This window comes from Myotis brandtii, unplaced genomic scaffold, assembly GCF_000412655.1.
Source record: "Myotis brandtii unplaced genomic scaffold, ASM41265v1 scaffold86, whole genome shotgun sequence".
Lineage (NCBI taxonomy): Eukaryota > Metazoa > Chordata > Mammalia > Chiroptera > Vespertilionidae > Myotis > Myotis brandtii.
The window spans coordinates 1,574,756-1,600,733 of NW_005371503.1; the positions used below are offsets into that span (position 1 = coordinate 1,574,756).

The 25,978-nt window shown below is 37.0% G+C and overlaps 1 protein-coding gene across 4 annotated transcripts in view; it reads left to right on the forward strand.

Annotated features, from left to right (window-relative positions):
• Positions 1-25,978, forward strand: part of PRCP (prolylcarboxypeptidase (angiotensinase C)) — a 68,803-nt gene that overhangs the window by 26,382 nt on the left and 16,443 nt on the right. For all 4 annotated transcript variants that reach the window (XM_005884828.2, XM_005884830.2, XM_005884829.2 and 1 more), the window contains exons 3-7: positions 11,219-11,359; positions 14,180-14,281; positions 17,761-17,942; positions 18,413-18,570; positions 19,288-19,460. In XM_005884828.2, coding sequence (XP_005884890.1) covers positions 11,219-11,359; positions 14,180-14,281; positions 17,761-17,942; positions 18,413-18,570; positions 19,288-19,460 — 756 coding nt within the window. The remainder of the gene's footprint in view (positions 1-11,218; positions 11,360-14,179; positions 14,282-17,760; positions 17,943-18,412; positions 18,571-19,287; positions 19,461-25,978) is intronic.

A 25,978-nucleotide genomic window follows, 5' to 3' on the forward strand; every position in this document is an offset into this window, starting at 1 on the left:
TACTTTGAATAAAGCACTTTTGATGTTTCTCTTGAAATTATGATGTTTTCTTTGATTACAAAGTCCACATTATTAACTGGTACACTTGGTATATAAATAAACTTGCTTAATTAGACCTGCTTTCTGATTTAGCTAAACTTTTTCCAGCCCAGTGAAGCACCCCAACTTCTCTTTCAGGTAATTGTCAGCAACACAGCAGTAAATATCAACACGAAGCAGATTATGATTGTAGATCACGCAGGGAGAACAAAGGGTGAAATATTTAACTGTAGCATTGTTTGACTATATTCTGTGCAGTGAGAAAACCTGAAGTCATTTTCAACGTCCATCATTTCTTACTTTCAGTCGGGTCAAGTTTCTAAACTTTCTAAATCTCTTGTTTTCTGGCTAATGAAAAGAAAATAGGATTCCACCGAGTCTCCTATCTACCTACTCCAGGACTTCTGTGAGGATCAAATGAGATGAGGCTCAGGAAAACGCTTCACAGACATTTGGTTAAAGTGTGAAATGTTTGCACCTGGCTATAAAGCAAGTTGTGTTCCTGGGCTGAAGATACTCCAAGGAGGCTAGCCACTAGGGAGAAAAAGCCGGGCGTTGCTATGTGACCTCATTACCCGGCGCCCACAGCAACCATTTCTCGGCTGGGCTGGGCTGAGCTGTGGGCTGTATTTTGTGGCATGGGGTCTTTGCAGTATTGGCTGTGATTTGGTGGGCTGTTGCTCCAGGGTGGTGGTGGGGCCTGTGTCCCACTTGGGGAAAGCCGAGTGTTGGTTTGTTGGTGCCAGGTCCGTGGTGCTGTTTCTTTTTAAATGTCCAGTGCGCGTAATGGCAGCTCCTGCATGGAGCCTCTGCCCCCCTGGTGGTCAGTGCGCATCATAGCTACTGGTCGGACAGTCGGACAGACACTTACACTTTTATATATAGAAGATAGTACTAGGAGGGCAGTGACCATATTCAGCTTGTTCACTGTTGTATTTCTAGCATTTATCCCAAGGTAGGCACTCAAGAAATATTTGAATAAATGAATGAATGAATGACTTTAATCACTGACTCTCATTTCTCTCTACATCCTATTAGCTCTGGGAAGTTGCTACACAGGATGGTGACGTGGTGGCAAAAGCACCTGAAAGTAATCAAAGAAGCAAGTTGGTCCTGTTTGAACTTGCTGCTATTGTTCTGAGCTTTTTGGTTTTAGCTGAGGATATCCTTTTCCCTTCCTTTATCTTTTTTAAGGTGCCCTATAATTCAGACCGGATAAATGCTGAAAACAATGAGTAGTCTATAGAGTTGATGATAAAAATTCTCTAGAGGCCATTGTATAGTGAAACCATGACCAAACATTTGATGTTGGAGTTCCCCAAGAGGAAAAAGCTTAGGCAGCGACTTTTTTCAGTTGCTTCCTTTTGTGGATACTCTTCATATGGGGATTTTGTAAAATTTAATTTTTCAGATGCTTAAAGCTTCTAAAATCAGTCATTAGTCATTGTAATAAGAATAATTATTTTTAAAGCAATCTCTAAAAAGAGAATGCTATAGGTTTCTTCCAGTGGTTCTTCCAGTGTGAATCATAGCAGGTCCTCTGTGCAAAAGGAGGAGATGCATTTTGGCATTATGTTGTAATATCTTGTTTGTATGTAATACTTTTTTAAAAAAGTAGTTTATTAATTTAACAGAGGGAACTAGGTCAAGATTGTGAACCTGATGTCTTGTCTCACCAGAGGGAAGCAGGGACTAAAGTTTGAGAACTATTAGATTCTCATTTTGTAAAGTTTCTTTAAATAGTATCTGGAGGAAAAGAGTGGAAATAGAATCTACTTTGTTAACTTCCATTCAATGTTAGGGGGAACCTAATGGTCTTGGGACTCTCTCACCAGTTTAGTGGGGCTCTTTCTCTTAAAATGCCCACCGTCAGTGTCAGTGCAAAATCAGTTATAAAAGGGCGGTAGAGGTGGTTATAGCTGTTCAAAAGACTTATTTTTGTTGATTGCTATTATGTGAATACTGCTGATGTCATACATTGGGCCCTTTTTCATTGTGATATTTCCAGAGTGTATAATTTCGGAAAGTGAACATTGTTTATGTGTTATATATGTAGCAATTGAAGAGAGACTTGGGTTTGAAATCTGGCTTATTTATTAGTCTTGCCATCATCTCTCACCTGAACCTTTTAGTAGCCTTTTGTTTACACTTTCTCCCTTTCTTTATCATCTTTCTCCAGGCTGTTTTCCACAGAACAGCCTGTCCAAGTCAAATCCCTCCATCTGTGCTATGGACCCCATTCCCTCCTGCCACCTCATAATCTTTTTGCATCATGGAACCCCTCTCTCACTTATAGACTCAACTATTCCCTCTAGTACGTTATTGCCCTTGGACATTATACCCTTCTCAGGTTTCTTCCTTCTTCATGAAACTCAGTTGTTGAAAAAGTGTATTTTACATATTGATCAAATCAGCATTTCGCAGCATATTTAGGTTTACGGAACTTGAGTATGCTGCTGAATGGGTCGTTAGGATATACATTTTACAAGAGGCTGTCATTCAGGTTAAATAACTGTGCACTGGCTGAGAGCCACAGCCTTAAATCCTATCAGCCCTAAAAACTGTGAGTAACCCTGTCATAAGATCTGGTATACTTCAGGTTACATACTTTAGTAAAATGCTGATTAGCCCTTTCCTGACCCTCCACCCAGATTCTGGCCTTTGGTCTATATTAATGTGTAGTTATTTATCTTCTCATTTCTACCTCCAGCAGAGGGCATGCAGTTTCTGCTTCCTCAGCAGCCTGGATAAGGCCAAACTGTTATGAACTAGTTTTAAATTTTATGCTTGGATTCTCCCTTAGGCATGTGACTTGTCACTGGGCAAAAGGCACATCCAACTACAGCATTCTGCAACTCTTCCACAGCCAGTAACAGACCCATGCAATAAAAGAACCCCACAAACTTGATCTTGGGAACTTTGATCTCCATTCTCATTATTTTGAATCATGCTGTTCTTTGAAGCTGGGCTTGGTCTATTTTTATATCAATTTTGCAGAGCTAAGATGTATGCATGCATTCATTCATTCTCTACATATTCACTGATCTACTATTTGCCAGACATTATTCAAGTCTCCTGGGGATTTAACAAAACTGACTAAAGTCTCAGCCTTATTAGGCTCTATTTCTAGTGGACTGATTTTATTCACTGCTGGTTTATTTAGAGAGGCAATTTCAGATTTCAGTTAGGATTCTCTTTATTGGAAGATTTTCATATCTACATCTAGTGGCAGCGTGATGAATCTAATCTTACCCTCATAAACTACTAGTATATACCTCCTGCCATAAAACAACAACAGCTCCTGACTATTTTTGTTCTTTACCATTCATCATGCTCCCTTTGCTTAAAATGCTCTTCTGTACCTGAAAAAAATCTTTTTTTTAATTTTTATTTATTTTTTAAATTTATTGATTTTTTACGGAGAGGAAGGGAGAGGGATAGAGACTTAGAAACATCGATAAGAGAGAAACATCATCAGCTGCCTCCTACACACCCCCTACTGGGGATGTGCCCGCAACCAAGATACATGCCCTTGACCAGAATTGAATCTGGGACCCTTTAGTCTGCAGGCCGACACTCTGTCCACTGAGCCAAACCATTTAGGGCTGAAAAAAAATCTTGTTTCTTGTCAGGGTTCAGCTCAGATGTCACCTCCTTGGTACAGCATTCCATGATTTTCTCAGGCAGGATAGTAACCTCTACTGAGCTTCCACAGCACTTTGTATATAGAACCTAATCACACCATCATGCAATTGTCTATTAGTATGTTCATTCCTTTTGTTAGATTCAAAACTTGAGAGATGGAATTGTATCTTACTCAGTTCTCTTTCCTTAATGTCTGTCACTTAAGAGTACTCAACACATATTTTTAAATGAAAGAAACATTTAATATAGATGTGACTTGGTGCAATATAATTTACAGTTGACTATAGTGAAATATAAACACCATATGTACATTATAAAAGAAATCTTAAAATATAAAATATATCTTAAAGGAAAGCTTAAATAGTAACAAAGCTATTTGTTAATTATCTTATTATACATATTGAAAAATGCACTATCTTATTACAGAATCCCTTCATTTTTTTTCTTAGAGTCACTTTCCCCCTACAAGGATAACGACTATCCTGACTTCTAACAGGGTAAATTTTAATCCCTGACTTTAAAAATGATGATGAATGCCATATTTGAATGATGTGAATATATCTTTATTTTAAAAAGAAAGATTTAAAATAATTGGCATTTCTGGATCTCAGTTTTTTCATTTAAGAGTTTGAACTGAATATCTAAGTTCCCTTCCTGTCCTAAAATATTATGAATCTATTTAAACCTTCATGGTCTCTCCTACTTTATTTCTTATACTACAGCGCCCTCTGATGGCCAAACTTTTATGATGTAATATTTATGTGTTTCATAATCACAGCAGCACGTTATCTCTAATTTGGGAGCTTATGTTGTAACCAGGTAATTCTAGTGGCACAAAAGTCGGAAATTTTTGATCATGTGGTGCTTTCTGGAGTTGTTTAGTCATTAGGTGATACTGGAATCTTTATCTGATGAAACACTTAACTCTTGTTTGACAAAACATGTTGTTTCTTGATTTACTGGAACATTTTAGTGTTCTCGAGGGCATTCTAATTTTGGTAAATTAGAATGTGACTCCCTGTTTGGAACCCACAGTCCTTGGTGAAGGAAAAGGGGGTTAGTGAGTACTGATCAGCTATTGGAGCAGGTGTTTGAATCCATTTCCTACCAAGTACATTTTAAAAATATAATTTGATTTTGTTGTATGATATTTATTTATACTACTATTGAATTTATAATAGCTTCTTATATATTTTCTCAAGCACCAGGTACTAAGATAGAACATGTCTATGAAAATTTTAACATAACAAGAAATGTGGGGAACTACTGATTTGGAAGATTTGAACTGCACTTATCTAATAATTATAAAGTATCTGTCTTGTACAGAAGCACTGTGGTAGCTATTGTGTTCTTGCCTTTCTAACTATCCGTTTATAAGTATAGGAGGCTACACTTAGCCAAAATTTTCCATGGTGGACTCCCCCAAGCCTCTCCTTTTCTTCCTTTTCCCTGGTCATTTCTCTTTAAATAAGAGCCTTCTTTTTATAGTTAGGGGAAGGTTATCAAGAAAGTATAGAAGGAGGGAATATTATTCTCCTGGTTAATATGAACATAATGTGTGTGTAAAGAAGAGCAGTGTCTTACTACATGGAACAATGGCTTTATTTGAAAGGTATATCTGAAGGAACTCTCACCTTCTTTGTGAAAATGGAAACTAGACCTGTTAAGATTGGCAATGAAGAGAGCTTCTCTGTGGGAGGGAAAGGACAATTCTTTTTATACTCACCTTTGTCTTAGAGGGACTTGGGACCATTTCCCTTGTCACCATTACACTGTTCTCAAGGAATACTATCTTCCTTTTAGTTATTTAAAAGTCTCCAGTTCTTCCTGATATCTTCATAGTAGAGATGAACAAAGGTAAACACTTAAGCAGGACTTTTTAATGGCCCTGACATATGAGGTGGAAATTAATGGGAGTCATCCATGACCTGACTCCTAAGATATGGCTTGCTCTCACATCTTGTCCCAGCTCTGGGGCTACTACTGTGTAAGGAACAACTTAGTAGGACTCCACTTGTAGATATCTACCCCTCTCCAGCTGCAGTGGTTCTCAACCTGTGGGTCGCCTAAGACCATTGGAAAACACATATATAATTACATATTGTTTTTGTGATTAATCACTGCTTTAATTATGTTCAATTTGTAACAATGAAATTGGGGGTCACCACAACATGAGGAACTGTATTAAAGGGTCGCAGCATTAGGAAGGTTGAGAACCACTGAGCTATAGGCTAGGGCAGTGATGGCGAACCTATGACACGCGTGTCAGAGGTAACACGCGAACTCATTTTTTTTGGTTGATTTTTCTTTGTTATATGGCATTTAAATATATAAAATAAATATCAAAAATATAAGTCTTTGTTTTACTATGGTTGCAAATATCAAAAAATTTCTATATGTGACACGGCACCAGAGTTAAGTTAGGGTTTTTCAAAATGCTGACACGCCGAGCTCAAAAGGTTCGCCATCACTGGGCTAGGACCTACCTAAACCTCACCTTCCTTCCAGGTTGTGGTTCCTTCTTTGAAAATTGTGCCCTTCCCTCTCCTTGAAGAGGAGATCAAGCTTACCCAGAAATGGTATCATTCTCTACATTTAGGAACTCTAAATGTAATGCCACAGTTCCAGAATTAATATAGGACACATATCAAATGGAAGAAAAAGGATCTTATTTCATTTTCGCATTTCTGGATTAGAATTGGAAACCAGAGTGCCCTCCTTCAAGGTGCTTTGATTTATTGGAGGAGTGAGTCCATTTTTTTGTCCTGTATATCTCTGAGTATACTTTTCATATCTTCAGTAAAATTTCACTTAGCTGTTATCATATATCTGTGTCCATAGATAAAACCAATTGTATACTGAGTTTCTAAAACTAAAGGCTACTGAGTGAGAGTCAATGTGATTCTGTTTCTTATCAGTGGCCCAATTAAATGAGTTAAAAGTAGCAGTATAGTAACAATTACTGAGTCAGGTCACTAAAAACACTGATATTCTACATATTCTTCAGCGTAACCATTAGTAAATGGCTGGGGGATATGTTCTTCATTTTGCAGATTTAGGAGACAGATACCCTAGTGTCCCTTAACAAAGTTTGAACTTTGTACTCAGCCCCTGTCTACAATAGTATGATACTGACAAAAGCAGGCTTTTGTTGGAGGTAGGATTGGTTAGGGGATAAAAGCACATGAAAAATAATTGTATTTGACTTTTATTTATTAGTTACTAGAGGCCCAGTGCACGACATTATGCCCTTGGCGGCGGGGGGGAGGGGGGGGGCCCCTCAGCCTGGCCTGTGCCCTTTAGCAGCCTGGGAGCCCTTGTGGGACACCCTTAGTGCTGCGGGAGGCTGGAGAGGCTCTCGCCACCGCCGCTGTGCTCGCCAGCCATCAGCCTGGCTTGTGGCTGAGCGGCAGCTCCTGCGTTGAGCATCTGCCCCCTGTTGGTCAGTGCACATCATAGCTACTGGTCCTTCTGCTGTTTGGTTGATTTGCATATTACCCTTTTATTATATAGGATGTTATCTTGGTCTAGTTATCTGACCTCTTTGAGCTTCAACATCCTTATTGTAATACTGGCATAATGAAAGTGCCCCAGAGGGTGACTGGGAGGATGAGAGTGATCTGTGGAAAGCACCAGCATGGTGCCAGGCACATAGTAGATACTCTGTCCCCCTTACCCCTGTTGTTCCGAAATTGCCACCAAAACTGTGTCTACCAGATGTAATGTTCTCATAGGCTTTTCTGTATGTGAACTTCATTTTTGAGTTCTCAAGTCCAGATCATTATTTTTGTCACAATAAACTTTATTTAAAGAATGTTCTTTTTGTACCTTGCTCATCTCATGGATCTTTCCTCTGCAAGGTGAAGGACGGAAGCATCTCTTTAAAATTTCTTAGACCACATAAACCAAATTACAAAAATAATTAAAAGTTACAGCTCTGCTTCTGACTTGTGACAAAGTCACTTGACCTTTGAGCCTAGTTTCTTCAGCTAAACAACACAGATCAAATAGTTTCGAAGGCCCTTGTCCCCTTTCATGTGATTTATAAAACTCTTCAGGAGGCAGAGTTGGAAGTGGCATGTAGGTCCCAATTCTCAACAGCAGAGGGCACAATGCCCCTAGTATTCTAAGCCATTAGGTTTTGGAAAGAAACTATGTTTACGTAGCTTGAAGTTTATATTCTTGGTGACAAAGGGGAAGAAGAGAACCGTCAGGGTATTTGCTTCTCTGGCTTCCTCCCTGCACGCTGACTCAAGCTGCCTGTGTCCCCTCATCTGAGGGCAGCTAGTAATGGGAAGTGCGTTGAAATTAGATTAGATTGCTTTGGGCAGTATGGACATTTTAATGATGTTGATTGTCACTTGACCTTTGAGCCTAGTTTCTTCAGCTAAACAACACAGATCAAATAGTTTCGAAGGCCCTTGTCCCCTTTCATGTGATTTATAAAACTCTTCAGGAGGCAGAGTTGGAAGTGGCATGTAGGTCCCAATTCTCAACAGCAGAGGGCACAATGCCCCTAGTATTCTAAGCCATTAGGTTTTGGAAAGAAACTATGTTTACGTAGCTTGAAGTTTATATTCTTGGTGACAGAGGGGAAGAAGAGAACCGTCAGGGTATTTGCTTCTCTGGCTTCCTCCCTGCACGCTGACTCAAGCTGCCTGTGTCCCTCATCTGAGGGCAGCTAGCTCTACAGGATCCTCTTCTGGATTTCAGTAGCCATGCCCCCATCCCATTCACCCTTTTAGGCCTAGGAGTGGTAAAAGCTCTGCTGTACCTCCCATAGGTTGCTGCACTATCCTGCTTATCTCCCCTATGCTCTGCCCACACCTTCGTAAATAGTCCCTTTATTAAGTCTCCTGAATTATTCTAATTTGAATGTGCCTTCTGTTTTCTGTTTGGACTATAACTGACACAAGAACCTATTAAGAGATAGACACAGGAGTGTGGCAGATGGAAATATAAATATTACTCTTATTACCACCACAACTGATACTGGACCACGTGGCTGGGGTCTGCTAGGGAAGCAGGGTTGCTGATATTTCACCCCTGAGGTCAGCCTGTGAGGGCTTGCCCCTGTAACACTCATGGTGTGGAGGAACAGAGAAGGATGAGTGCGTTTTCACAGAGAGGACAGAGGATGGGACTGAGCTGAGTGTTTTCGCCAAAGTTTTCAACAAGTCGAGTTGTTCTCTTTCCCTTGAGGAAGACCTAGAAGGTGGGGCAAGAGGCCAGGAGCCTTCCACATGGGAAGGTAGACCTCCTTCCACACAGGAACATAACGCTTGATAGAAAGGTGGCCCTCCTCCAATACTTCACACAGCAAATAATACTTTAAATAAAGTCGAGGTAAGCAAAAACAGCCATAGACTTAATATCCATAATTTCTATAAAGAACACCTGCAGCTCTAGCCGGTTTGGCTCAGTAGATAGAGCGTTGGCCTATAGACCCAAGGGTCCCAGGTTCAATTCTGGTCAAGGGCAGGTACCTGTGTTGTAGGCTCCTCCCCACCTGGGCCCCAGTCAGGGCTCATGCGGAGGCAACCAATCAATGTGTTTCTCTCTGTCTTTCCTTCTCTCTTACACTCTCTCTAAAAGATCAATGGGAAAACATCCTTGGGTGAGGATTTAAAAAAAAAAAAAGAACACCTGCAAACTGACTAATTAAAACACCAATATTCCAATTGAGAAGTGGACAAAGGCTACAAATAAGCAATTCACAAAAGAGGGAATAATTGCAAGTAAACATCTGGAAAAATGTTCAAACTCAGTAATTTATCAAGAATTTGCTTTTTAAAATGTTTTTACGCCCTTCAGATTGGCAAAAATCTTAAAAACTAATGTTATCCAGTGTTGATGAAGATGTAGGGAAGCAGGCACTCATAGACTGTTAGTAGAAATGTAAATTGATAAAGTCTTTTGAAGGGCAATTTAGCAGAAAAAAACAAAAAAGAATTATCATAGGTGATTCGTGCTTCGTGTTGTACCATGGGAAGAGATACAGAACCCCTGCATATCTCACTGTTAGTGATGCTCACTCACATTGATAACTAGATTAAGGTGATGCTAGCCTGATCCTTCCATTGTGAAGTTACATTTTCCCTTTGTGAAAATGCAGTATTCTCTATGATATTACTTTGGCACTAATATGAATGTTCATTTCTCTATCATTCACTCTCCTAATGCTTGTAGCACCATTTGGTAATTTTTACCTGAGTCAGTAACTTCATTAGGGATTACAAAACTATGATTTTTCTATTTCTGTCATTGCTTCTGCAATGGCTGACATTTGATTGAACAGAGTTCTTTTTCATCAACTGGGACTATTTGGTACACTGAAATACAATTCTTTGGAAAAGGCAGGTTAAATGTTGAGTTCTTTACTCTTTTGTATTCCAATTTCAAAGGAGTTGGTTTAATAGACACCTTAAATGGTAACAAATGCATATTTTTCTTGCTTTCTCTTCTTTGATACCCTTATGGACTAATGGATTTTCATGAATTGAATATTTTGATCAACTACTATTATTCTCTTTATGCTCAGTTTGTTTTATATTCAATTTGTTAAAACTTTACCCAGTGATAATCTTTTGTAGTTGGTTTCTATGCCTGTTAGACATAACTCCATTAATTTTTGAGCACTTCCTTGCTTCCTTGAACAGCAAGAGACATAGCTTCATCTACTAGCTTCCTTGACCCAAATGTTAGTCAGACACATCACTAACAAGCCCTAGTTCCTTTTAGTGGGGAATGGTATTAGACACTAAAATCCTGGCCCTTGAAATGTCAAGTGTTACTGGGGTGACAATGTTTATAGACCTTTTCAGTGGTCTATTTCGTTTTTGAATTTTGATATTTTGAAAGTTTGGATAATGAGATTTTAAAAATTAATGGGCTCACAAAATAGAAACTGACTCATAAATACAAAAACAGACTGACAACAGTCAGAGGGGTGGGGTTTGGGGGTTTGGATGAAAAAGGTGAAGGGATTAAGGGCCTGGGTGGGAAACAACAACTCATATACACAAACAACAGTATGGTGATTACCAGAGGGAAAGGGGGTGGGGGAGTATGTAGGAGAAGGTACAGGGGGATAAATGGAGACCGGAGACTTACCTTTGGGAGATGGTGTAATATAGAATTATACACTTGAAACCTATATAATTTTATAACCAATACCACCCCAATAAAAATTTAGAAAAAATAATGGGTTCACATCAGTATTTCCAATTTAATTTTAGCATCAATGTGTTTTAAAGTAGCTATTTGATTTTATAATTGTATCTTTTCTGTTATACTGAAAATCTTGACCACCAACAACATTGCTATCTTGCAATATAAAGAAAATAATTTGTTTCATATTACAATATAAAAAATAACTATCAATATTACTACTAATAGTAAAATCAAAGGAAGTATAATTTTTGTACCTTAGGTTGATTTTAATAGAAGAATACATTTAATTATTTTTTTGTTTATCTCATTTAATCACTTTTCTTTGAAATATGTGTCTTGTCTGTTTTTGTTTTTGTCATAGATTGATCATTTTGGATTTAAGAATGATAAAACTTTTAATCAGCGGTACCTAATAGCTGATCAACACTGGAGGAAAGAGGGTGGATCAATACTTTTCTACACTGGTAATGAAGGGGACATTATCTGGTTTTGCAACAATACGGTATGTGCAGATTTGTGAAGTTCCTATGCTCTATTTATCATGATAAACTGGAAAAGTATTTTGCAGCATATATGACCAAGTATTATTGTCCTTAATTGTGAAGCTCTTTAAAAAGATAACAAGAAGATAAACTCAATAGAAAAAAATAGAAAAGAAACCCAAAATACCATGAATAGGCAGTTCACAAAAGAATAAATACTGATGTCCACTAAGCCTTCATATTTTGCCTTAAAGAATTTCGCATAAAATACTATATTTAGACAGTTGAATTAAAAAAAATTTTTTTGAAACCCTATCTTCTTTTTTGAATGAACAAAAATATTAAGAAAATGGGAACAGGAATGTTATGGCATACAGTTATTTTACTTTTATTATGGTCTCTGGAATGTAAATACAAAGGCACATATTTTTGTATATTCAGTATTATATTCTCAGAGTCCAGGACTGCTAGGTATATAGTAGGTGCTCAATAAATATTTGTTAAATGAGTGAATGAATAAAACCTGATCAAAGCAAATAAAAATACAAGTTTAATTGTCAAATAGGAATGGACAAAGGTAAAGTTATAGTTATATTTTAATTTAGCTTCTCTGTTTTACCATTTTTCTTATGTTTATGAGGGTCAAAATGGTATAGTTGTTAGCTTGCTTTCCTTTGTATGTTTTATATTATCTTTATAATAATACTTAAGTCCATTAACAAAACTTAATTTAGGACACATAAAATTTTCCTTTATAATGTGCCAGAGCTATGACAAGAAAATGTCAACTTTCTACCCAAAACCTAATCTGTGAATTACCTTAAAGTGGGGATGAAATCATGTTTTCTCCACTGCTGTTGTCTGGCGTGGTGCCTGGTATTCAGGAGGTCTCAGTAAATGTTGAACTGAACTGAATTGAAAGCAAAGGTATGAACCCAATCATACTGTGTTATTTGCACACCACATTTATGATAATTTCCTTAGGAATGTTAAGAGTCTAAATATGTTACTTGAAAATAAAATAATTCTCTGAGAAATGAGATGCTAGGATGTCTGTTTCTCTTAGATCGGAGACAAATGAAATCAGAACTTATTTTCTGTCAGATTCCTGCTCTGGTTTTCTGTGAAACAACCGAGTCTGTCTTGTAGCCCTTTCTTTTTCCTGTGTGACTTCCCTTTTATGCCAAGGCCACCACTGCCCTCACTGACACTGCGGTATGATTGAAGGCTTGCTGGAGAATCTCTGACCTCAGAAGTGGTAGAAAGGAATAGATAGTGTAGGAACAGTTCCAGAGAACTGACTAGAGCCAGATCTTAGAAAGATAGATTCTGGGTCCTTTACTTACTAAAATGTTCCAGTTGCATATTCACATAGTCTGGTAATTCATTTATTGAGAGACAGTATATCATGGTAGTCAAGAATGAAGACTTCAGCCAGACTGATAAGGCTTGAATTTTGATTTTGCCACTATCTTGTGTGACTTTGGGCCAGTTTCTTATTCTGTGCCTCAGTTTTCTCGTCTGTTAAATGGGTATGGTAATAATGTCTGTAGAGTTATTGTGAGAATTAAATAAGAATCAGGCACTTAGAGCAATGCTGCCACATAATTTTATTAAATGTTACTATATTACATAGACCTCTTTTGAAAAATAAAAATACCCCTGAAGTTAAGGCGAATTAATCACTTATTACAGTGTGAATCAGTCCAATTAAATTGTTTCTTTGCAAAGCTTGGGGTTAACTCCACAGAGGGTCCGGCTGTTTTGATGGATGGCCCTTACACTTAAGCAGCTCATAGGCTGGTAGGGTAAGACACACATATAAGCAAATATTGCAACCGAGGTTATTTAAACTCTTGTGCCTCAGTGACCTTGTCTGTAAAATGGCAATAATCAAAATGCATATCTCTAGATCAGCGGTTCTCAACCTGTGGGTTGCGACCCCTTTGGTGGTGGAACGACCCTTTCATAGGGGTCGCCTAAGACCATCCTGCATATCAGATATTTACATTACGATTCATTACAGTAGCAACATTACAGTTATGAAGTAGCAACGAAAATAATTTTATGATTGGGTCACAACATGAGGAACTATATTTAAAGGGCCAGAAAGTTGAGAACCACTGCTCTAGATTGTTGTGCAAATTGAGTGAATTGATACATATAAAGTGTTCAGAACAGTGCCTGACACATTGTAAGCACTCAATTAATATTAGCTATTGCTAGTTACTATTTATTTATTTATTTTTAAATCTCTTTATTGATTAAGGTATTACATATGTGTCCTTATCTCCCCATTACCCCCCGAACTAGTTACTATTTATTTTCAAGTAAATAAGATTAATATAAAATGCAAATGAGTCCAGTATGCTTATTTGTACTCTTTTCTCTTTTATGTTGTAAATGAGTAGGCCGTGGACTGAGACATCCTCAGCTCTTTCTTAGACTATTTGGCACACAGTACAACTTGAAGACTATTTTAGACATAATGTTGATTCTATGACTAGAGTGTCAGAATAAGGAGAGTTGGAATGAGTCGTGGTTGAGCAACTTGGGCTTATTTTTAATGGTTTTACTTTAATACAGTGAGATTGTTGTGCAACAGTGAAACAGCAATGATATCATTTATCTGTAGAACAAACATAAATTATGTGGTTCTTAGAGAGCTCTTTTTGGTCTATTTAACATTGGTTTCATATGAGTTGCAAAAAGGTTTAATAACTTTTTTTTTATTGCTTAAAGTATTACAAAGGGTATTACATATGTCTCCTTTTTTCCCCTGGTTTAATAACTTTTTTCATATCCTGATATTATCCTCTGAATTTGTAAATTCTTTCTAGGGGTTCATGTGGGATGTGGCTGAGGAACTGAAAGCTATGTTGGTGTTTGCTGAACATAGATACTATGGACAGTCTCTACCCTTTGGTGCCGACTCATTCCGGGTAAGTATGCTTTTTTACTTTTAAGTTTAAAAGTTTTTAAAATTTTACAACATTTTTCTAATGACAATACCACTGTAAGAAAGAAATGAAAGCTTTAACTTTAACTAACTAAAATTTCAATAATTTATACTTAATCTTTCACTTTTATATACAGTTTGAACAGATTGAGACTCTTTAAAACCATATTATTATCATTTCTAATGTTGATCAGCTTTTAACTCAGTGTGATGAGGCTAGTCTTCCTCAGGCAAACCTTAATCTATGGCTCCAGAGACTGTGGAGGGAACTTTTCATTGTTTCAAAAATGTCAGCAAATTATACACTTAAAATATTGGGTCTACCATTGGAAAAAATATAATGGGAACTGAAATGTTTGTTTAATAAGGTGTTTTTCAGTAAAATAAGGACAAACAATCTCTACGATTCAATGTGGCCAATTGGCCACTTGGATTCCCTTTTGGCCTTTCCTGTTCTCATAAGGAGCTTTGGCCTTGGCCATAGACTCTACACCTAATAAACCAGGACCCCTTTTCCTCAACTGAGTCATTCCTGTAATATCCTGTGATTCTGGCTATATTATTTTGCCATGTGCACTATTATTTATTTCATATTTTTCTTTAAACAGCTCACTTTTCAAAATTAACACTAACTTAACAAGGGTTTTATGTACCAGTTATTTTTTTCTAAATTATGTTAAAACAAGTATTAAATTTAAAGTGTTTGTGTAATCTCTAAGATCATCATACATACCAACAATATACACATACCATGCTTTTGAGGAACTCTGAGTTAGAAGAACTTGGGGTCAATTGTTTTTCTCAGCTGCCTGTTTTGAAAGGAGTATTTTATTTTTGTTCTCAGAGGTTTTATTACCTTGTATTATAAATAAACAAAATGTCTTCATGTTATAAATGAAAAGCAGAACAATTTGTTGATATTTGTTGGTTTGCATGGGAAACTATATATTTTAGCTTATTATTTTGCATAATTATCTGATTAGGGGAGTTGACAGCTCCTGAAATCATTGGGAAGTAGTCAGCTTGTTGCAGATAGAAACATAACCTCCTCTCTTAGGACCCTATGGTTCATACTTTGTTAGTTAAATGGAGCTAAGAGCTCTCTTTAATAATTTTTTTTCTTTTTGTGTGCTCACAGAATTTGTCAGTTGCCTGTAGGATATTACAAATATTATGCAAGGATTGGAAAAAAATGTCATACAAATATGTATAATTCCATGAAAACACGTAAAGAATAGTGATAGGCAATGAGCGGGGAGGTAAGAAGTCAGAAGGCTAAAGGAGTGGGTGACATACATAGGAAAGATGGGAACTATGTGATTCCAAATGTACCAAATGATGGAAGGAGTCAGAGTGGTGAGACCAAAGTATGAGGGTCAAATAGCCTAACATAGGTATACAGCTGTATCAGTTATCTTTTGCTATGTACCAATGTACCTCAAACCTTAGTGGCTTAAAACAACAATAAACATTATCTCACAGTTCCTGTGGGTAAGGAATTAAGAGTGGCTCAGGTAGGTGGTTCTGTTTCAGGGGGTCTTGTGAAGTTAAGATGTCAGCTGGTGCGTTAGTCACCCAAAGGCTTGACTGGGGTTGGAGGTCCCTCTCCACTTATGGAGGATCACATTAGTGTCAACCTGGTACTGGATTTTAGCAAGAGGCCTCAGTTTATCTTCCCTGGATTTCTCCAAAGGCCTACTTGAATGGCTTCATGACATGGCGACTAGCTTCCCTCAAAGTTGACAATCCAAGAGAGCAAGGTGAAACTTACAGTGCTTTTTATGACCTAACATTGGAAGTCACATATCACTTCTGTCACAATCTATTTCTTTGAAGCAAGTCACTAAGTTCAGCCCAAGTTCAAAGGGAGAGGAATTAGTGTTCAGCTTTTAAAGGGAGATATCTCATTAGTTTCCCTAGTGCCGTGGTCGGCAAACTGCGGCTCGCGAGCCACATGCAGCTCTTTGACCCCTTGAATGTGGCTCTTCCTAATTAAGTTAATAACATTGTACCTACCTATATAGTTTAAGTTTAAAAAATTTGGCTCTCAAAAGAAATTTCAATCGTTGTACTGTTGATATTTGGCTCTGTTGACTAATGAGTTTGCCGACCGCTGCCCTAGTGTAATAAGACTCTAGGCCAGGGGTGGGCAAACTTTTTGACTCGAGGGCCACAATGGGTTCTTAAACTGGACTGGAGGGCCGGAACAAAAGCATGGATGGAGTGTTTGTGTGAACTAATATAAATTCAAAGTAAACATCATTACATAAAAGGGTACGGTCTTTTTATTTCAATAGTTTTATTAATTTCAAACGGGCTGGATCAGGCCCATGGGCCGTAGTTTGCCCACGGCTGCTCTAGGCAGAGAGCTAGATGATCATGGCACTTACTTTATGAATATCCTTTTCTGAGGTATCAAGGTCTTGTGTTTCTGTTTTCCAATGCCTGAAAATAGTTGCTCCATAATTGTTGTTTTTTAACTCTAATTTTATGTTATTTAGATCAGGCAAACTAATTTGTTTCAGTTGTTGGTATATTAGACATAATAATAATTTTTCTGCCCTGGCCAGTATTGCTCAGTTGTTAGAGTGTTGGCCTATGCATGGAAGGGTCTCGGGTTCAATTTCAGTCAAGGGCACATACTTGGGTTGCAGGTTCACTCCCTACTCCTGGTCAGGGTACGTGTGGGAAGCAGCCAGTCAATGTGTCTCTCTCTTTCTCTCTCCCTGAAAAGCAATGGAAAAATATCCTCAGGTGAGAATTAACAAAACAGCAAACAGCCCGGCCGATGTGGCTCAGTGGTTGAGCATTGATCTATGAACCACATGGTCATGGTTCAATTCTGGGTCAGGGCACATGCCCAGGTTATGGGCTTGATCTCCAGTAGGGGGCATGCAGGAGGCAACTGATCAATGATTCTCTCTCATCATTGATGTTTCAATCTCTCTCTCCTTCTCCCTTCTTCTCTGAAATCAATAAAAATACAGTAAACAAACAAACAAATAATTTTTCTGATAAAGAAGGATGGATTTTATATTTACTAATGATTCTTTAGTTTTCCACAGGATTTAGTTTACCTTTGCCTGTTGTAAATGTTTGAAGATTTAAAATAAAATTGTAATACAGCAGTTGCCTTAAGTTTAGTATTGTATTCCATCACATTTGTTGTTAAATATTATTTGCAGTTTATTTCTATTGTTTCTACAACCTCAACAAGGTCTTTGGTAAATAGCATTTAATGGAAATTATATTTGAATGCAAATACATTATGTTCTTGCCACAAACTTAAAATTACTTTACATCAGCATTGCTATGACTTTGACTATGCATTTTAACTCAACTGCCTAGAAATTCTATTTGGAGAAAAGCTTATCTGACTCTGGCTTTTTACTGGATCTGTGCTATGCCTAAGCTGCTATTATGTGCACATTTATACCCATGTTCTTTGTTATTTTTCTTTAGGATTCTAGACACTTGAATTTTCTGACATCGGAACAAGCTCTAGCTGATTTTGCAGAGTTAATCAAACACTTGAAAAGGACAATTCCAGGAGCTGAAAATCAACCTTTCATTGCCCTGGGGGGCTCTTATGGTGGCATGCTTGCAGCCTGGTTCAGGATGAAATATCCTCATATCGTGGTTGGGTAAATGCATTTATGTTGGACATGAGTACTTCTTAATGGTTGTCAAGGCAAACTTAGAGATTTGTTTTGGGTAAAACATGTACCATTCTATTGTACTGAGATTCCTAGTTTCTTTCTCATTTACAACTGTTATTTTTTCACTATTTTTGTTCAGAATCAGTTTCAAATTTAAAACTTGAATTTGGCCTGGCAGGGGTGGCTCAGTTGGGTGAGCATCCTCCCATGCACCGAAAGGTTGCCAGTTTGGTTCCCGATCAGGGCACATACCTGAGTTTGGGGTTTGATTCCCAGTCAGGGAGCATAGGGAAGGCAACATCACAGATTAGTATTTCTCTTTTCCTCTCTGTCTCCCTTCCTCTCTCTAAACATGTCCTCGGGTGAGAATTAAAACAAAACTAACAAATAAAAACTTGAATTTGATGAGTTTCTTTTTCCCATCTTTTCTCTTTCATTATTTTATTACCATTTAGAGCTCTTGCAGCCTCTGCCCCTATCTGGCAGTTTGAAGATATAGTACCTTGTGGTGTATTTATGAAAATTGTAACTACGGATTTTAAGAGAAGTGGCCCAAATTGTTCAGAGAGCATCCAAAGGTCCTGGGATGCCATTAATCGACTCACAAGAAATGGTAAGCTTTAATTAAGAGAATGAAATAATGTGGTGTTTTTTGTTTTTTTTTGCCTTTCACTTGTTAAATTCAACATTTCCCACATTTTCTAGAAACTTTTAAGTATAACGTACATATTTAAATATAACATTCTGAAAAGCATACAAATCAAAATACATAGCTTGATGAATTTTCACAAAGCAAATATGTTGTGTAATTAGCATCTAGATCAAGAAATCCTCTCAGAAGTCCTCTTGTGCCCTTTCCAGTCACTATCTTGGCATTTCCCAGGCTAATCACTATCCTGACTTCTAAAACCATAACTTGATTTTGCTTGCTCTTGAATTTTTTAGTCATTGGAATTGCATAGTATGTCTTTTTGTGTGTGTGTGCTGTCTTTTGTCAATGCTGTATTTGTCAGACACATCTATTTGTTTTATTTAGTTTTAGTTTGTGCCTTTTCATTGCTCTATACTATAGAAAAGTTCCACTTGATTTTTTATTCATTTCCATAGTATCTTTAAAATAGGGACTAATTAAAAGTATGCATTCTGGTAAACTCCAGAGGATAGGCAACTTGTCTATCTGGGATTATGCAGTTGCTCTGAAAACATCTTATGGATGTTGAAAAAATATTCTTGGAGAAGTGGTGTAGAAGGTTGAGTTTTCTAAAATATCAAATGAAGAATCTACAAAACCTTTTGTTGAGCAGTGCTTCTTATGTTTCATCATTCGCAGGTACTGGCTTGGATTGGCTTTCTGAAGCCCTTCACTTATGTACACCATTAAAAAATGCTCATGATGTTCAGCATTTGAAAGATTGGATCTCTGAAACCTGGGTAAATCTGGCAATGGTGGACTACCCTTACGAATCTAACTTTTTACAGCCTTTGCCTGCTTGGCCAATCAAGGTAACAGGAAAATGTCCTTTCCTCAATCACTTTCAATAACATACTTTTCCATTTTTGTGTGTGTGCATTCCCTGACATCCAGTATCAGTGGAAATCTCAGTGACAAAGGGGCTCTGGAGTTACTCAAATCTGGGCAGGAATCCTGGCTTCTGTCACTTTCTGGTTACTCAGCCTTGGACATGTGACTGAACTTTTTGGAACCTCAGTTTCTTCATATGAATAATGGAGATAAAATGCATAGATTACAGAGTTATACAAATTAGAAATGAGACCAATAGCTGCTGTTAATGGGATAATTATTATGTGTCAAGTCCTGTGCTATGCACTTAGCATATTCAATTTATTTAATCTTTGTGATGTATGTGAGACACATAGAGCTATATAATATATGGTCAGTGTTTAATGAGTGGAAGCTGCTCTCATAACAAACTATGATTCAGTTGACTACTTATGTATTCTAAGTGCTACATACATCATAAAGGGGTGATCCACATGCAGCAAGATAGAGTGGAAAAAACACTGACTGAATCTTTGATAGCAGCTGTGTGATCTTGGGCAAGGCTCTCTTCTTCCGAGCCTCCATGTCTTCCTCTGCAGAACGGAATAATGGTACTTAATTCTCCATGGGACTGTGCTGAGGATCAGATAAAATACTGGATGTGAAAACATTCTGGAAAGTGTAATACATTTTAGGGTTCTTGTATACCAAAATTCATCATTGTATGTGTTATTTTTAAAACATTCATTTGTAAAGAACATTCCTCTTAGTTTTAAAAGCAAAGAGCGGCCAACTTGATGGTTATTAAGTATAGAGAATATGACTGACTCTACAGCCAGAATGAGTGCTGGAAATGTGAATAGAATTGGTAATATGAGAACCAGGTTTCAAAGCACTTTTAATATAACTGTCCCTTTAAGCTATTAAATGTACACCTTGCTTAAAACTTTGTAACTGAAATGGAACAAGGTCATTTGCTATTAGAGATATTTATCTTTATCTACAAAGTAGAATAATGATAAATCAATAAATAAGTAAATAAATAATAAAAAGTGGAGTGATTAGTGGGTGTCTTGCACATAGCAGGCCAGAGGTAAATGTGTACAGAATTAAATTGAATTTTGATAATACAAAATTATTTAAAAGAGGAGATCTCTCTCATGAATCAAAATAATGAGAAAAACTAAATCTGAACCAGTCTCCATATATGTCTATGTGGTAATAATGCCTTATCATTTTACTGTTTATAAAGCACTTTCATATACACTATCTCATTTAATCCTCACAAAAATACTGTGAGAAAAAGAGATATAATCCCAGTTTTATGGAGAGGAAATTTAAGCTCATCAAAGGGGGTGGTGGATGTGGGATTTGAACTCAGGTTTCCCATTGTTCAGAGCCTAGGATTTAATCTAGCACATTGACTGGAGTAGAAGACTTGACTAAAGGTTTGGGTTGGTTGCTGGCCATAGTGTGACAGCTATGAGATTTAATTCTGTACTCTGTATACAAAGTGAGAATTACATCTGCATCTTTACGCCCACCTGAAGAACAAATGAATTGTTAGATGGTTAGAACATGGGGAATTCTCTTGTTATATCTGTAAAGAACTAGATAGTAAATATTTTAGGCTTTGTGGGCCATATGGTTTCTGTCACAGGTGTAGCAAGAAAGTAGCAGAAAGTAGCCATACACATATGTAAATGAATTATGATGATTGTGTTCCAATATTGCTTAGTATTTATAAAACAGGAATTGGGCTGGATTTGGCCTGGGGGCTGTAGTTTGCCAATCTGATTTAGAAAAATAGGTAGGATACACTTTTTTCGTTTGTTTATGATTTGGAACAGTGAATAGTCTAACTTTGGTTTTCTCCCCATTCCTTTAATGTTCTTTTTGAGATATCTTTCTATTGAGTCTTAAATGTAAATAAATACTCCATTTTTTCTCTCTCTTAAATAATCACTCAAGCTTAATGGAATATATCTCAAATGTTTTGTCATCTGTTTTTGATTTAGCACAATCCTTCTTCTATCTTTTGTATATATACAGTATAAAAATTTATTTTTTAGGGCAAAATAACTTTGTGTCTGTCCCAAATCATCTTTTATTTTTATTTTTTTTATCCAGGACTAGTTCTTGTAATTTTCTTCAATTATTTCTTACTGACTTTATCCTTCTTTTGACATATTAAGAAATTTTTGATTGCTTATGATACATTTATGATTCTGTTTCTTGTCTGAACTGCACCCAAAATAAACTTCTCTCTGTTTCTTGCTTGAGAAACTTTGATTGACTACATCTGTCTTCGGTTTCATCCTGATTTCAGAATCTTTCCACTACTTGTCTTCCTCCAAAACTTTTAGCTTCAGATCACTTTCTTTCACTGTTCATTCTATTTCTCCTTTCTTGACCCCCCTCTCTGTTCTCCCAACCCACTAATCCCTGGAACATTACTCAGTTGGAGACGGCTCTTTCACTTGGATAGTTCCATTTAACCAGGACTCCTCCTCCCTCTGATACACTTCCTCCTTTTTAAAGGGCTGACAAACAGCCATCCTTTTCTTTTCTTTTTTCCTTTAAAGCGTCCATTTCATTTTTTAAATTAAATTTATAGGAGTGACACTGATTAATAAGATTATGTAGGTTTCTAGTGTACATTTCTATGGCACATTATCTGTATATTGCATTATGTGCCAACCACCCAAAGTCAAATAATCTTTCATCACCATATATTTAGCCCCCTTTACCCTTTACTAACACCTCCCCCCTTCCCTCTGATAACCACCTCATATTGTTATCTGTGTCTGTGAGTTTCAGTTTTATATCCCATGCAGGCTTATTATAGTGAGATAATAAGTAACAGTTGAGTTATGGAAAAAAGCAGGTGATTTCCATTTCTGTCTGGACCATGTACAGTTCTGAAGGATCCATAGGCAGCGACTGAATGCAAGTTTTCGTCTCAACTCAAGAAATCACTCTTTTTAATTTGTCTTTGGGCTTTGCACATTTAGATTCCATTTGCTTTGTTTACTGCTAACAGAAGCTGCAACATTTATGCAGAAATAATCATGGACTTGGCCAATAGGACACCAGGAAGAAGAGAAAAGGGAAATAGAAAACCCCTCTGTCACTTGACTGTTCTGTCAGCATCAAACTAGCTCTCATCTCAGTTTAAAGAGCACTTTTAAAGGGTGCAGCAGAGTTTGTTTATTTTGGAAATGTTTTTTAGCTGATAACTTACCAAATCTTTTAGCTTAGCCTTCTGAGCATGCAGATAGATATTGTGAAATAATAAGACATAAAATGGAAAAACTCTTCCGTTTGTCTTAGTGTTTGGTAATGTATTCAACCTCTCTGGGTGGTTTAAGCCAGTTTAGGTGCATTCAATGAAAAGGGAGCTTTTAATGACAAAACTAATGTGATTATCTGAGTGAGTGTGAGAGGGGTATTGAAGCCTTAGAGAATAAAAATCTGTTAGAAAAGTTGAATGTAGCTGCTTAATCCTTTCTCTAATGTGGATGGACCATACTCTCTGAGAGGAGATTCGTCTTTTTTTTTGTTTGTTTTAAACCTATCTTCTTTCCTTCCTCTTTTAAAAAATGTTCCTTGCCCCTTTTTTCTTTCATATTCAAATGCTTATCCTCAGAGGTGGGGACACTTAAAGCTTCTGAGCAAATCGTTATCTTTCTTGGGTGTTCACAGGCTCAAAGGACAGAACCTAGTATTTGGGTGCAGAGCTGATTAGTATGGTACTGAGGGTAGAATGTTCTATCATCTCCACAATTTCTACACTCTTAAAAACCACACGTATTAAAATGGATTTCTAATGCTCTTTTAAAGTTTTTCCTGAATGTTTACCTTTGTTTTAGGAAACAGAAAATGAATTTAGTTTGTTCATTTCATGTGATTCTTGAGCCTCACATTGTTTTAGTTTTCTTCTTACTATAGCATAATAAAAAAGTCTTATGTTTTTATAGTGACACAGAATCCCTTCTAAGTGTTTACCGAAAACAAATAAACTTAGAAAAATATAGTCTAAGAATAAAAGAAATTTGTTTAAAAATTAAGTATGAAAATAGTCATGGGGATGTAAAGTACAGCATAGGGAATAGAGTAAATAATGTAATAACTATGTATGGTGCCAAGGGGTACAAGACTTACTGGGGGGAATCATTTCCTAAATTATATAAGTATTTAACTGCTATGCTGTACACCTGAAACAAATATAAAATAATATTGAATGTCAGCTGTAATTGGCAAATATAAATAAATAAGCATGAGATTACAGGTATATTTAGGCACTGTTTATGTTGTTACTTGTCTCAGACACTGTAACTTTAAAGTTGAGTATGTGTAGTGTAGTAGTTAAGCTTCAGAGTGAGTCTGTATTTGAATCCCAGTTCTGCCACTCAGGCTGTGTGGGTTTGAGCAATTCTCTCTCTTTTTCTCTCCAGCTTTTATTTTCTATTTATTACTATGTATCAAGCCTGTTTAGAAAGTGCTATACTTCGATATAGGTCAGCTTTCACAATTTATAGTATTTGAGAAAACATAGACCTATAAATAAGTCTTTAAAAAAATTCTTTATTGTTTAAAGTATTATATATAGTACTATTTTAAAGTATTATATATAGTACTAGAGGCCCAGTGCATGACATTTGTGCACTTGGGAGGGGGGTTCTCTCAGCCTGGCCTGCACCCTCTCTCAGCCTGGGAGCCCTCGGGGGATGTCTGACTGATGGAGCCGGCCTAAGCCAGCAGAACGTCCTTAGTGCTGCCACAGAGGCGGGAGAGGCTCCAGCCCCCACTGCTGCCCTCGCTGGGCCCCTGCCACAAATGAGTGAGATCATGCGATATTTATTTTTCTCTGACTGGCTTTTTTCACTTAGCATAATGCTCTCCATGTCCATCTATGCTGTTGTGAATGGTAACAGTTCTTTCTTTTACAGCAGCGTAGTATTCCATTTTTAGATGTACCACTATTTTTTAGACCACTCATCTGATGGGCACTTGAACTGTTTCCAAATCTTAGCTATTGTAAATTGTGCTGCTGTAACATAGGATGCATATGTCCTTTGTGATTGGTATTTCTGATTTCTTGGGATATAGTCCTAGAAGTGGGATTACTGGGTCAAATGGCATTTCCACGTTTAATTTTTTGAGGAAACTCCATACTGTTTTCCACAGTGGCTGCACCAGTCTGCATTCTCAAGCAGTGCATGAGGTTTCCTTTTTCCCCACATCCTCGCCAGCACTTGTCGTTTGTTGATTTGTTGATGATAGCCATTCTGACAGGTGTGAGATGGTACCTCATTATTGTTTTGATTTGCATCTCTCAGATGATTAGTGATTTTTGAGCATGTTTTCATATATCTCTTGGCCTTCTGTATGTCCGCTTTTGAAAGGGTCTATTTAAGTCCTTTGCCCATTTTTTGATTGAATTGTTTATCTTCTTTTTGTTAAGTTGTATGAGTTCCCTATAAACTTTGGAGATTAAACCCTTATCAGAGAGAACATTGGCAAATATGTTCTCCCATGCAGTGGGCTTTCTTGTTGTTTTGTTGATGGTTTCTTTTGCTGTGCAGAGGTTTTTTATTTTGATGTAGTCCCATTTGTTTATTTTTTCCTTAGTTTCCATTGCCCTAGGAGCTGTATAGGTAAAGATATTGCTACGACATATGTCTGATATTTTGCTGCCTATGGATTCTTCCAAGATTTTTATGGTTTCCCATCTTACATTTAAGTTATTTATCCATTTTGAGTTTATTTTTGTAAGTTGGTGGTCTAGTTTCATTTTTTTTGCATGTATCTGTCCAATTTTCCCACACCATTTATTGAAGAGATCGTCAACTCCATTTTATACTCTTGCCTCCTTTGTCAAATATTAATTGAGCATAATGGCTTGGGGTGATTTCTGGGTTCTCTGTTCTGTTCCATTGGTCTATATGTCAGTTCTTGTGCCAATACCAGGCAGTTTTGAGAACAGTGGCTTTGTAATATAGCTTGATATCTGGTATCGTGATCCCTCCAACTTTGTTCTTCTTTCTCAAGATTGCTGCCGCTATTTGGGATCTTTTTTTTTATTCCATATGAATTTTTGGAGAGTTTGTTCTAGGTTTGTGAAATATGCTGTTGGTATTTTAATGGGGATTGCATTAAATCTGTAGATTGCTTTGGGTAGTATGGACATTTTAATGAAATTGATTCTACCAATCCATGAACACGTTAATTCTTCCATTTGTTTATATCTTCCTCTATCTCTTTTTTCAGTGTCCTATAGTTTTTGAGTACAGGTGTTTTATCTCCTTAGTTAAGTTTATTCCTAGGTATCTTAATTTTTTTGTGTGTGCAATGGTAAATGGGATTGTTTTTGTTGTTTCTCTTTCTGTGAATTCATTATTGGTGTATAAAAAAGCCATAGATTTCTGGGTGTTAATTTTGTATCCTGTTACATTGCCAAATTCATTTATTAAATCTAGTAGTTTTTTATGGAGTCTTTAGGGCTTTCTATGTATAA